General features: G+C 33.7%; 1 protein-coding gene across 3 annotated transcripts in view; it reads left to right on the forward strand.

The window, feature by feature from the left end:
* The window catches only part of LOC132918555 (netrin receptor UNC5C), a 116,956-nt gene that overhangs the window by 57,921 nt on the left and 43,887 nt on the right, over positions 1–15,148 (forward strand). For all 3 annotated transcript variants that reach the window (XM_060979825.1, XM_060979823.1, XM_060979824.1), the window contains exon 4: positions 9,410–9,688. In XM_060979825.1, coding sequence (XP_060835808.1) covers positions 9,410–9,688 — 279 coding nt within the window. The remainder of the gene's footprint in view (positions 1–9,409; positions 9,689–15,148) is intronic.

Genomic DNA, 15,148 nt, shown 5'->3' on the forward strand with positions numbered 1-15,148 from the left:
TCATAATATAATACATTGAAAAATAATTAAAAATCTAAGAACGATTTTCAACTATTTTTTGTTTTGATGCCAACTAACAGATTATAATATATCCAATGTCTTAGTGCGACGATTGTCATATCATTGTCATCGGTCGAATACATTTATAATAATACGTAATATATAACACGGTGCAACCATAATAATATTGTTCGTTCAGTCAAAATATTACTGTGCAAAAAACTGTTGTTGTAGTGACCGTTTATGAAATGTGATATAATATTAGCAACTGTATAATATAGTGCGATGCGTAAAGCGCATGTACGCGGGGAGCTTTTCATTGTCATCATCTAATGGACTACACGAGCCCGGGACATTAATGAACTAATGGACCTTTGCGTGATCGCGAAACCACAGCGCCATAGGGGTCTGTGTGCCTGCTGCAGCGCCACCGTTACAAAACCGACTGCAGAGTCATCATCCTGCTCCGCACTGATTTCTTCTCGTCCAAGTCGTTGATTAATACATGTATTATGTAACCCGCAGCTCCCCTCTACCGGTCGCTATCCTCGCGTCACGCGTTATCGTTGTGGTGAGGGTGGTATTACAATTTTGTTCGATAAAATTAAAAAAATAAATATTTAAAAATTGTTTACTTAAAATAACAATAACGTATAAATTCGACCACAATATAAACATTTCGCGTGCGTGTGTGTTTTATATAATCTGTTAACGTGTTCTTCAATTATTGCGGGGCGGTAAATTGCGTCGGTTGTGCATGACTCGCGGTCGGTCATTAACTATATAGGAAGGTACGCGCGTATAGACGCACGTCGTGTATTATTTACACCTGATTTATGGTCGGCAATAATTACACACACGTAGGACGTTTGCGCGACACAATTAAATCCTCGTGTACACGCGATATATATATTCGGATCGGATATTTAATGAATTCCTTATAAAGCAATAAACGCAATAATGTACTCGAATATATTATCATTATTATGTTCAGATATATTAAAAATATAATCGATTAACGAAAATCTCTGCGTGGGATTTCATACTTCAAATAATCATATCGAATTAAGAAGTTAAAACCTAAAAAAAAAAAATAATAGTTTTTTAAGTAAGAATCACTTCAACTTTATTATAATATACGCGCGCGTATTGTATTTTGATCCACGCACTATATAGGTCTAGTTTTTCCTGCAATTCATGCAGTATAACCCTTCATGTTCATGATAAGCGGAAACGCAAATTATATTTTACAAATATGCGGACGAGAGTTGAATTAAAATCATCAAAACTTTATTTTTTATTTTTATTTGCTGACCCATTGAGAATTGTTTGTTTTTATACTAAAGACGAAAATATTACGAGAAAAATTTAATATAAAATAAAAAAGGGTTAAGAGAACCAAACACTAATTACTTTGGTTATGAATACCGCGCAAGAGTGGGCTATTATGCTTTTTAGTAAATGAACTCATCTCTTGCCTTTTTTGTTTTGTGTTCACTATTTCTTTTTATTTAATACTTTTTATGTATACATATATAAAATTAGACGTGTAATTTATTAACATCATATATTTCTTAGCTGTCTTTTGAAATCTCGGTCTACGTCTTTATCCAATTCCACGGGAAAAAATAGCACTAAATTCGTCGTGTACACGTTTGAGGTTTATTGTCTGTGAAATTTGTTCGGGTGCGTAACTTTTATTTTCCATGCAAACGGCAAACGATTTTATTTCTTTTACAAATCCTTTGAGTGGTTTAATGTCATTATTTCGATGTCATTGTGACAGGAATATTTATTATTTGAGTATGAAGAATATAATATATAAACCTTATATACTATTATGTCACTGTATACAATAATCGACTTAAATACGTATAAATACTAGGTAGGTACAACATTTTATTACTATTAACCTTGGAAAAGATATTGTTATAATATTATTTGCTGGAATAAAAATTATAATCTCGCCTACCTACGGAATTTCGAAGTACATTTCAAAACTTTTCTTATAATAAAATATATATTATACATTATATACATATCTAATATTTTGTAAAATTAAATTGAAAACCCGTTACTTTCGTTTAGCAGATTTATTTGTTTAAGTTGGAAGTGGACAGCTTGAGAAAAAACGAAATTAAATAAAGGGTTGGTAAATCCAATTCAGGAGGTCTGGCATTTGTTCAATTAACTCTTTGTTTCTTCCTTCATACGCAAACATAATAAGCCCAGTACCTCTTAAAGTTATTACTTTAGTCCACTCAAAAGAGAAAAAGATCATCCTGACAGAAACTGTTCCAAACGATGACGTTTTTCAGGATTGGATAAAAAAAATATATACGCGTCGGTGTTCCTATATTATAGTGTATATTCCTATAATACACATCACATACATGGAATTGTACTGACACCTCGGGCAAACAGTGTTTGGGCGGCAACCGAGTGATATTGGACTAAGTGTAACATGAGCATTCACATAAAACACCTCTGTACATTTCAATGTCTTTTCGTGATGTATATTTCTTATATAGTAATATGTACATGTTCAATATTATTTATTCTTCTATGTTCCATTATCCTTTATGTGGTTTAAAACACGTTGCGTTACTTTGAACTAAGTAGTTACAATGCATTGTATTTGGAAATATTTTATTTCGTATATTATCGTTATATTTAATTTATACATTATTATATTATTATATTTCCGGTGTTTTCGACATTTATTATGTACATATATTTTTAAATATTTAAAACAAGTTTTAAATAATTGATTTTAAATGTGGTCAGTAAGAAATATGCCTATTAAAACATTTCCGTCGACGTTTGATATTTGAACAGTGTATATTATATTCAATGATGAATGGTAAATACTAAATATCGTTAAACTCTATATACCTACTTATTATTATAACTGCAGCCGCACTGTGGATAGTGGACAACCTAACCTAGTAGTATACGCAGTAGATATAAGGCGATTGATTATTTTTTTCAAGTATGCAATAATACAAACGTGTCGACAATATCTGCGAGAAAACATACAGTCTCTATATTCTATATATATATATATATATAATATATGCAACCGATTTCAATTTAACGCCACCGCATGAATCACCTTGTCCAAAGCGCGTGAAATAATACACTTATTTCTTAATGGCTTATATTATAATATAATACGCGTACAAAACGATTTATTCAAGCGGCCACGTGTGCCGTGCGTCGTGCCCCCACGACTCGACGAAAAAAAAACAGTGTATAATAATAAGAATAATAACAACAACTAAAAACGTTTACCACCGCAGCGACTCGATGAGATTTCACGGCCGCGCACTGTCATAACACTGTCTTCTCGTAGCGTTCCGCGATGGATACACATTATACAACGGCCAGGGCAAGCGTCGTCTTCGCATCGCGTCTATATGTTTAAAAACACACGAAACCGTAATATATTTATCATTTTTTGACGAAACCGCGTTATAGATAATGTGTATGGGCGAGTTTATTACCTATAGGCTATGTATATGTATAGTTGTACTAGTTACAGTCATGTTAAGTATAAAAATATTTTAGTATTAGGGTCAGTAAGTGTAAGCGGGCTAGTGATAAACGTGGATATTTTGGAAAAAAATATGTGATTATATTATATTAGTCGATATTTGTTAATATTTTTTATTTATATTATAATGGCCATTAATAGTATGAGTTTTCGTAGTACAATAAAATATATTTTTTTTAGATATGCCATAATATGTACCCGAAGTAAAAAATATTTAATGTCCGTTGATTGCAGTACATATTATACACATATTTCTTGTTATCTCATTTATTTATTTTTAAATTTCTGGTAATCTCCGTCAAGTTTACAACATCGACTGCAACAAATGCATTTATTTTTATTTCTCATGCTGTAAATGTGTGAGTGGGGGAGTAAAAATTATATTAGTATAAATTTATAGTTTTTCCTGGACGTGCCTAATTTTGCACAAGCCTGTACTGATTGCGTGTCATCGTTCACCTGTCGGCAAACAACTTCAGTTTAGGACTACAGCGTGCAGTTGATGACAAGACGAAATAGGACAACTATACGACACCGACGCGATGAATACGAGCACGATTCCTGTTCGGATATTATAAAACGGATGATTCGTGTGATAATGAAACGGAAACGGTAACGGGGGAAAAATCTTTGGACGCGTACCTATATACTTACGTGTGTATATAGAGAGAGTAGAATGCGTTTTTAATTGGATCCTGAATGCGAGAAATCATCTCGCGCGCTTTCGGTTAATCGGCAGCGTAGGTACATAATAATAATATTATTATTATAGTGCAGGTATGTGTATTATTATATAGTCGTTGCGGTAATCATTCTCTGCTGACGACACGGTAAATAACGTAGTTAAGCTCCGGACTCTACCCCCCTCCATCCCGCCCATGCATCACAAACTCGCTTTTCGTTTATAATAATATATATAGCTACTGACAAAGACCGTACGCGAAACAAAAAAAAATATATAAAAAACCAGCATAATATAATAATATATACACTCAAAGGGATATTGTGTATTTATATATATATATATATATTTGTATATGACATTTTTTTAACCGCCCTCCTTTTTTGTGCTCTGCCTGAAATTCGATTATCGTATCGATTCGAAAACGCGTCCACTGTAGACGGCCGATTGGCATTTACATAATTGGCATTTCTGCAGTCGCGTTGTATATTCGTCAATTATTATATAGCGGTCCTGCAGATTTTGCGTAACAGAAGGTATGCCTATATGCTTTGAAATTCGATCGACTAATCTCTAGATCGTTATCTTTTTTCATATTGTATTATTAGTGCGTAGTTATAATAACGCTCCTCCGTGTTTCTTTTTTTTTTAACTCCCTGCATGACAGTGTCATTTCTCATTTGTCAGCTAGGATGCTGTGCACGTCTCACCGGACATTTTAGATTTAATGCGCTTTAAAGTTGACCCCATTTACAATTTATATGTAGTGAATTCAATAACACGACTATGAGTAAGATTTTCAAAGCTAATTAATTCTACCGAATTGTGTAAGTTTTATCGTTGGAGTTCATATATGCGCCGTTTAAAAGTACTACATTATAATAGGTATGTATACATCACATATACAACTCGAAAACTAAACTCACAGAACTTTAGACTCGTTCGTTATAATAATATATACATACCAACCCCATACAGTCCGCACGATCTGTTATAATTTATAAAGGTACATATTGTATTATTATTGTTATAATCGGCTGTGGGAGATGAACCGAGTCCGTCCGCTTCATCACAGCAACGTCACGTCGTCGCTTCGTATACGCACGCCCGTCAACGCTCTGTGCCTATATGAAGTTTAGTGACCCGCCACTTAGGGTTTACTTTGGTTTCTCGTGACGTGCGCTAGGCAAAACATAATAGTGTTTATAATAATCGTGTCGCGTTAAACCGTCGGTCGTTAATCACCAACAATATTATTCGTAGCCTGTGCTGCTGTAGTCATTCGTCAAAATAACTTTATACATTATTATGTGTGCGTTTGCAGACAAAAGAATGCAAGAAGCAAACACAATTAACACGGTAACTAAAAGGAGAGACACGAAAAAAAAATTGTTACCATAATAACACGCATAGGCTAAACGAAACAAATTGTCTTCTTCCTTGTGCCAATCGCGGACATAGGTCGCAACAAACTCTATACCTACATACATTTATGATCTATACTAGGTCTACCTATCTGAGAATAAACCATTTCCTGTTTTTTACAATTCACAAATTGTCAAATTGCTAGGTATAATATTGCTTAATAAAAAATATTTAAACTACTGCGAATAATCAACTGATTGCACATGCACGTATTCTTTGACAATAACTGAAAGTTTGCAACTATGATTGTAAAATAATGTAGGTAGATAAAACCAATATTATCTAAATATTAACGAGTCTATGAGACGAAAAAAATAAACATATTACATATTAATTTTGTACACATTAATTTTTGTTTAGAAAACAGACGCGTGTTAGTCAAAATAAATAATTTACTTGGTAGAAATATACTTAAAAATGTTTTGTTGGAATAATTATGTTTAAATTTACGAATTACGCTATACTATATCTGTCTATTTATAACTCCAAAATAAAATCAATGAGTTGAGTAAATTGCTTTAAAAAATAAATGATTTTTGTCATAAAAAGATTTCTAAACTCTAAATTTCTACTTTGGTTATAACAATTTTAGGTATTTTTTTTTTCACGTATATATGAATATAGAAATCTATAAATATAATAACTATATATGTGATGTGTGAATGATTCAAAAAAGAAAAAAATGATTTAAATCAAACACGTTTGTTTAACATTTTTTATTCGTCCGGAATCATACACCGCTGTAGCACCACATGCCAAAGACTTGCGGTCGACAAACACATAAATATATATATATTCGAGGACATGAGTTTTTTTTTTTTGGTAACACCATATATATACAACGCACTGTAATCCTAAACCTTTATCATAACAACCGTACCGGATTATTTTAACCAGCCGGAACAGTAATAGAAGTATACTATTTAGGTGTCGCATTATCGTGTGTAACCCCAAAGCGGATACGCATCTCTTATTTTCTATACATTTTGTTCTCCGGTAAATATAATATATATATATTATTATAATATACTATGCACTGCAACTGCAGCAGCAGTTAGTATATATGAACTGTCGTCATCGCCGCCGCGCCATATACACAGCGGCCTTAGTAATAATATATAATATGTTTAGGATTTTCGAACCAGTAGCATTAGCATAAAATTTATAACACTATGCTCTGTTAGTATAGTATTTTTTCACCCGAGGATAAAAATGTTCGTATTCTAGTCGTCTCCCATTATCGTTATTGTTATGTGTGTTTGACGCCCACAAAAATTATACATAATAATAATAATAATAATAATAATAATAATAAAACTAACAAAAAACTGTTCTTTTGTCAGTCGTCGGGGGAGGTAAAACGTCGTGGGTACCTACTGACTGAATCGATCCGGTCGTGACAGAGGTTAGATTATCGTAAGTTTGTTACTACCTATTATTATTATTTTATAAATATTTCATGCGCTATATAGTAAGTGGCAAAGGTATATAACGGGGAGGTTTACCGCTATATAGGTATTATATAATAATATGTATTCCTATACTATAGTATATTATATCCTTCCGCGTATAATAGTTCTCACTCGTGTCAACCGACTGGTGGATTGAAGCCTGACATTGATTTATTAACTGGAGTTGCAATTAAGAGGGTTGGAGAGGTAGAGAGAAACTGTACAGTGCACATATACACACGCGCGCGCGCACACACACTGTCGTGCAATGCTGTGTATTTGATCTGATAAATTATTGGCAATATAAACTCTGGTGGACGGGTTTTTTATTTCCCTCTTTGTCCTCTTAACTCGCTGCATTGTTTTTTTTTTTCTTCGGTGTTTTTTTCCGTTTTTCTTTCTCTCATATACTTATGTACAATAATTTGATTTATACCTCAAAGAAGAAAATAAAAGTAAACATCTGGAAGAAAGTCTTCGACTTTATCGCGGCGTATTCCACACTTCGGACAAGACGGCTTCGTTGTCGTCGTCGTCGTCGTCGTCCCTATAGCTACGTATGTACAGTGGTACCTTCGGTCAGGTTGGATGATTTTTTTAGGCGTTGTCGTTTTGGTAGCCGGTTTCGATTAATCTTCGACATCATCAATCAAAATCTATTGTTATTTACTTTTACACCTCATGCGAAGCTCCTTGTTCGACCGAATTCATTACCTGTATTTGTACGCGTCGGGCGACAGAGTAATCGACTTCCCTCCTATTGTCGGGTGTTATATGTATATATTTTTTTCATTAATCACGTCTCAGACAATACGAATTCCATTACTACCCATACCAACGGCGCGGGAATAATACGGTTTCGATATAAATCGGTCTATGCCGTTCGTCGTAGTCGTCGTCGTCGTCGTAGTCGTCGTCTGTGTTTTCTGTATACTACACCTAAGTATACACTCATATATAGTGTGTAGTGTGTATATTATTATATACAGTATAATAATAATATACTCATCCTACAACAAAGACCCCAAAGGCAGGTGCACCACTGGACTCGACTATTGCGGTCGACTGAAATATATATACATAGTATGTATATGCCTATACACATAAGGGTTACCAATACAATATATATATTTATATATATATAGATTATAGGTATATAACTTCACCGCCGGCCCCGTTTCACTGCGTTTATATAGGTACGTTTGCTGCTGTGCCGTATATATGCATTTACATTAAACACACATATATACACGTAGAGTGTGCAGAGTTTTGTATATACCTCGTTTCGGGAAAATAATATGTATAAATCCTTCCTTAAATATACGGTATAGGCATGTTTGCATAGGCTTAATGGGTCGTCCCGCTCGATAACGTAGTAATGTATATATGTATATACATGAAGTGAAACGGGAAACGGTCGTTTTTGTTTTGTTTCGTGCGGTGAATCGAAGCCGATGTACATAATATACGCGTTCCGCGGTCTCTCTTACAGCGGACGGATACCGCCGCCTCTCCCTCGGAAACACTACGTCGTTGATTGATTGTCTCCCGGAATACGCGAGCGAGCCCGCCGCGTTTCTCTACACAGCACATATGTCTTCCGTATATTTGTATAATCCGTATGACTAACAAAATAAACAGTGTAGACGACGAACGACTGCAGCCACTGTGACATGAATGCGGGCAGTTCGCTAAAAAAAATATAATATACACATCTGAAAGAAGGGGGCCCTATCGTTAATGCGTTTCGACATCGATATATATACGTACGTTTTCATTGTATCGAATTTCGTTGTTTTTCATTTAATGCGTGGGACCGATTCCGTACATACATAATGTTGTTATAGCCCGGAGAGTATAATGTTATAGTCTCCAACGCGCCGTTATTTGTCGTTCATATATTTTATGCTTATATAGGCATTGTATCCAAAACACTAGTATGATATCACATTATATATATAATAATATGAAACTATATATTATATAGTTGGTATATTTACGCGTACGAGTAATGGAATTCAGGACGAAATCGCCTAAACTAAACAATTTAGTATAATATGTGCATCTCACTTGGCGCCGTGTTATGATGAGGGAGAAGACCAGCCTCTGTCGTCAAGCTTTTAGTGGCGTCAACATTTTTAAATTGCTATTTTTCTTTTTTTTGTGTGTGTGTGTATTTATATAACATATTATATACTCCTACTATTAGACATTTATTGTGTACATTAAATAATGATAATAATAATAATATATATTATATGTGACTTAAACGCTGTTTTTATTTATTTTTCACAGACCTGAAAAAACCGTTCACGTCAGTTCCGTATTCAGTGAGTGTGGAAACGGACCGAAACGTTGAGCTTCGATGCTTGCCGCCGGATGGTGTTCCACCACCCCGGGTGTATTGGTTGCGGAACAACGTGCCGATCGAGCCAGACAATAACATGATCGTGTCCAGCGAAGGAAACCTGTTGATCGGCCAGGCTCGACTACAGGACACGGCCAACTACACGTGCGTGGCCGAGAACGTGGCGGCCAAGAGGCTCAGTGACCCGGCGTTACTCACAGTCTATGGTGAGTTTTCTTTTGCAAGTATTACACACTATTATAAATGGTTTGCGTGAACGTCACGAAGTTAGGTTGTAAAGTATACCAATATCGTTTTCTTAAAAAGTTGTATTGAAACTTTGAAGTTTGCTGCAATATTATTTATAAATAGAAATTATCGATTTATATACCAATAGTACAGATACCGATATTGCAAATATGACCTAATCGCTGTTTGCACTGAAAACGTGTGTAATATGCATGCACATTTTTACTCCGAAAATTGACGAGGTTTGCTTTAAAAATCTTTAAATAAACAAATCATACAATTTGGTTTATAAAAAATATTTTATACACTCCAGAGTTTAAGACGTAAACATGGGAAATATTTAGTTGGTTGAGATAATATTTCCAAAAATATCGCATATAGGTAGCTTATAAAAACAACATCGATGATGATATACGAATAACTGAGTAAGTCCATAGTATGTGAATAAATAAACCGTCTAAAAAAAGACTATAATGATTTGCTGAATGATAAAAAGCTTCAATAGCGTCATGCAATTTATATTTTTAAAATAACAATAAAATAAGCCTAACCTAACCCCTAGTTTATCGAGGAAAATTATTTAAATATCGCTTTAAAAAAAAAAAAACAAAATAAATACTGTTTAAGTCTCAACAGTTATTTATTTCTAATGATTCTTTCTGAAAAAATAAAAAACAAAATTGTAGAAAACTGGTTTTAACATATTACTGCCGTTGTTTTTCCTAATTATTAAGAATATAACCGTAAATGCCCTTCTGTTCATTACTTTTCCATTTGACCTCGTGGATATATTATTATATTATATATTATTGATATGTAGACATAAAAATTTATATGTATTACGGGTTATTTGAATCTCGTTGATTTTCCAGGAATCAAAAATGCATTTTCCGTAGTTGTAGAGAGGGAGGCAGAGTATGTGGTCGATATATATATAGTGTATAGGTAATAAAGACCTACGATTTTTTTTTTGTTTTTATTGTGCGCGCGTTAACCTCTCTGGGTCTCCGACAACGCGACTAAAATCGACGCGCGTGTTTCACTCGTCGTTATAATATAATAAACGTGTGTATAAGAAATGCAGTGCGTATACACTACTGAGCGGTTTATTGCCTGTTGCCCTTCTGTGTGCGTATTTGTGCGATGGATATTTATTTTTTATTATTATAATTTTTTTTCCCCGGCGCCGCCCCGTTCTTTCGCGACCAGTGGCGGCGGTGTATCGTAAAATAAAAGAGCGCACATTGACGTTATGTGCACGCATATTTCGTATACGCGTATAATATATATATAGCTTTAAAACGAGTATATAGGTCGTATATGTATAATATAAATATATATATAATATATGGTGTGTATATATTATATAGTACATAGTATATTATAATATAGTAGTAGCCCTTCTTCGCGTTTTATGCAAACACGCTTCGCCAATATCGTGTGCCCGTCATAATAAATTTACATCTACCGTGACGACGACGGTGTGTGTGTGTGTGTGTGTGTGTGTGTGTGTGTGTGTGTGTGTTTATGCGTTGGAGCATATATAATATATAAATATATGTTGTATAATATTATTATCATACGTGAGCCTGGCCACAATAGACGGCGTATTTTTTGATCAGTTGTCGATCTAGTTTATCAACGGCGGCAGTAGCGAAAAAATAAAAACTGCGTTTGTTTTCCTTCGCACAAAATATGTTTCGGATTGTGTTTCGGCGTTTATTATTCATAAACTAGATAAAAGATTTTTGTATACACTTTAAAAACCACTCTCGAGGTCAACGACGTAGAAAACGGCGGTGAAAAACGAAAAGCCGTTGATATACTACCTCTATAATACAACACGCATATTGTATAATATATTCTAATATATAGTACGCGTGGTCGGGAGGTGTATCTTGATACTCCGCTCCGCCCGATTACAATTATTAGCATCATAATGCGCGTAGCTATTTCCTTTCCGAAAATATAGTGAGCGTATTACATATGGATTAGATTATTTAGTTTTTGATGGACCTATAAACCAAACTGGTGAATAATATTGCCTGGACACTTAGAATCATTTTTTTTTTTACCTCGAATTGAGATTGAATTAATTAAATTGTTTTCATTATGTTTCTGTAAATGCATTGCACGTTGTATCATCATACTTAAAAGTTTATATTAAATTCACACACAAGCACACACATATAGTATAAATTTATACATATATATATATATATTAAACACACGTGATTAGAAGACGGTGTTATTTACACATTATATTATTATAGTCATCTCCAAAAACATTAAACAAATAAACATAAAAATCAAACGAAAAGTATAATTTTTATGTATGATGGGAGGCACCTTTATATTATACTATGTGTTCTCCGAAAAGATATAAATAAAATAATATTTTTTTGTTTCCAAACGGTTTTACGATGATGGTTTTTAACTATTAATTCGAAATGCAATAATACGACTCTCGAAGGTTTGCACCTGTCGACGCTTTCGTTCGTTTTCTTTTTTTATGCCCGATTTTTAATTTTTTTTTTCTCTCTTTTAATCAACGGTATAGATTTCTAACATACATACTGATGGCCATAAATTTACTAATGAAAACAAATGATTTTACCCGAATGTCATTTCTATGTAATATTATTTATAGATAAATACTTGAATGAATAAACGAATATTTTTTTTTTTTGGTTAAATCATTTGTTTGTTTATAGTCTCATTAGCGATTGCTGGTCTAGTTAGGCACTCCTTTAAAATAATGGCCTATAAAAAAATTGCGTAACGTTTTCAATGGATTTTATTTGAAAAATAACGTGCGTATAGAAAATTATTCTAAACCTACATAATATTATGTATTATTATACAACATACATTTTTACCTCGATCCCACCCACACGCATACACGCACATAATATATATAAATTTATTTATTTATAAATAAAACGCTTTGCCAAGAATATACGGACAATTTGTATTCAAACGTTTTACCCAGTCGTATTTCACGGTTCCCCTTAAAACAACCAGCTACCACTACCACCGCCAATGACAACACCACCTACACTCTTCCGGCCACCATTCGGAGTAAATCTTATAGGGAGGGTAAAGTCGTTTTCGAGGAAAAACGACTCTATTACCGCGACTGGTTACCGCGGGTTAGGTGGCCGGGATATATACGTATATTAGTATATATACCGTAGTGGTGGGTATTTCATTAACTCGGCGCCTTACATAAATATTCATCAGAAATTAATGAAATAGAATGATAAAAACAAATGGAAATCGTCGGCGGAAAGTATATATATAAAGTTATATTCTACCCGTTTTTATTTTATTTTTCACCAACACCTCGATCTCTTGCTGCCACCCCGACAACAACACGCCCCCGCCGCGGGGATCGCTGGTAATGAAACCCGCTGCAGTGGTATAGACTACGAGCGTTGCATATATATTTTAACCCCTCCAGTAAATCTCGCTAGGTACCTACTTCATGTATATAGGAGAGAGAGAGCTTATAAATATTCCTTTTCAACGGCTATTTGTCATCGGTATAATATTATATTGGACGTCGTTCGTCGGTAGGTATACTCATCAAGTCCGACTTAAAGGATTTATATCCCCTTCGTAATATCTATACATTTATATTATGTACATGCATTATTATACATATAAATCGAACATAAGCATTTCGTCAAACACGAGCTTATTGTTCTATATTTATATTTATATTTTAGAGTATATTCTTAGTTCCGTAGGGGGGGGCTATATATACGACTTCTCAAATATTATGTCTGTGCATCGCTTTGAATAATATGAACGTTAACCCTTTCCACACTCAGCTATCGCAATGCAGGGGCGCCACTTCGACAAAAGCCGAGTTTTTCAATCAAACTGAGACGACTATACGCAATATATATATATATATATATATATAATACGATAGTGATGCCCTCCTAAATGTTTTTTTCTCCCGGCCCGTGAAAGTGATTGATAGAGTATTTTACATAACGTAATAGATAGTGCCTCGTATACGTACAGGAAACGGCCGTTTTCCTCGGAAATAATATGCGGACCTTTGTGCACAGGCATTTTTGAATACCCGATCCATCAGTTTTATCGAATAATACCGAGGCGGGTGTTTGTAAGTAAAGGTACGAGCGATTGAGGAGAATATGTAGGTAATCTAGAGAGCGAAAAAAACCCGTCTTGATTAAAATGTTATTAGGTATAGGTATTTTTTTTTTGTATATACAAGTAATAAACCTCATTGCGTTTACCCGAACCGAAAAAATAAACATCAATAGAATGCCGGGAATTAGTAACGTCCATTACTGTTTCCGTCCCAATCTGTATAATGGACTTTATGTCTGCTATTTAATATTTGCCCTTTTATAAAAAACAACATCTCGTTAGATTTATTATTATTATTATTTTGCTTTTATTCTTTTTTTACCGCGATTTAAAATATGACTCGCCCTCGGGTATTCGTTAGACGCCATTTGAGTCTCGTATTGTAATAATTATAATTATTATTGCATGTATTGTGTGTTGTTTTATTTTTTATTTTTAAGTTAAATTTGTCATCGCGTGAGATCGTAGTGTATTCAACGTATACGTTTTATTTTGTAAGATAAATTTACCGTCACCTGTGAAAACAAAAATTGATCGCACTCCGTAATTTACTCGGTGTAACGAAACTGTCGCTCGTTATTATGGTATTATAACTAGGTAATGGAATATTTTATTGACCTGAATGTGAAAATCAATTTTACTTTAATATATGTCTGCGGTTGACGTGTAAATAATAAATATATTATAATAATACATAGTTTGCAGTCATCGTTAATTTTAATATTCGGTCAGTCATGTGCGGTGTGTGTATTTATTTATTTGAAACTCCTGTATCGAACAAAACCGTTTTGTATTGTTTTCAATTATTAATGCACCTACCTTAATCGCATGATATTGCGGGAACCAGTTCGTACGCGTAGGTCGAATATCGTTTAGTGAAACTCATCAATACCCGAAAATAATCTTAATTTTTTTTTTAATACAAGAATATAATTCAACGATATAAAAGGATAAACCCGTATTTAAATGGTTTTTTAAATAAACTATAATGAAAAACAAAATGGCTCTTGAAAACACCGTGATTGCTTTGTGTGTATAGGTACTGCTGCTGCTATTTATGAACTCTGAAGGCAATAACATTTTGTCGTAAGTGCCTATAATTATTACTCGATTTGATTTACATTATAAATCCAACAAATTATTTATATTATTATTATTAAAATAAATATGTAGCTCGAAATTTTAAAATCTAAAAAACATGCGACAATGGAATTTTAAATAAATTACGTTAGGTATATTGGTATTTATAGTATAGGTACAATAATTGTAGGATAGAGATATAAATATTATTTTTAAATCATTCGATGAAA

This window comes from Rhopalosiphum padi, chromosome 1 (genome assembly GCF_020882245.1).
Source record: "Rhopalosiphum padi isolate XX-2018 chromosome 1, ASM2088224v1, whole genome shotgun sequence".
Lineage (NCBI taxonomy): Eukaryota > Metazoa > Arthropoda > Insecta > Hemiptera > Aphididae > Rhopalosiphum > Rhopalosiphum padi.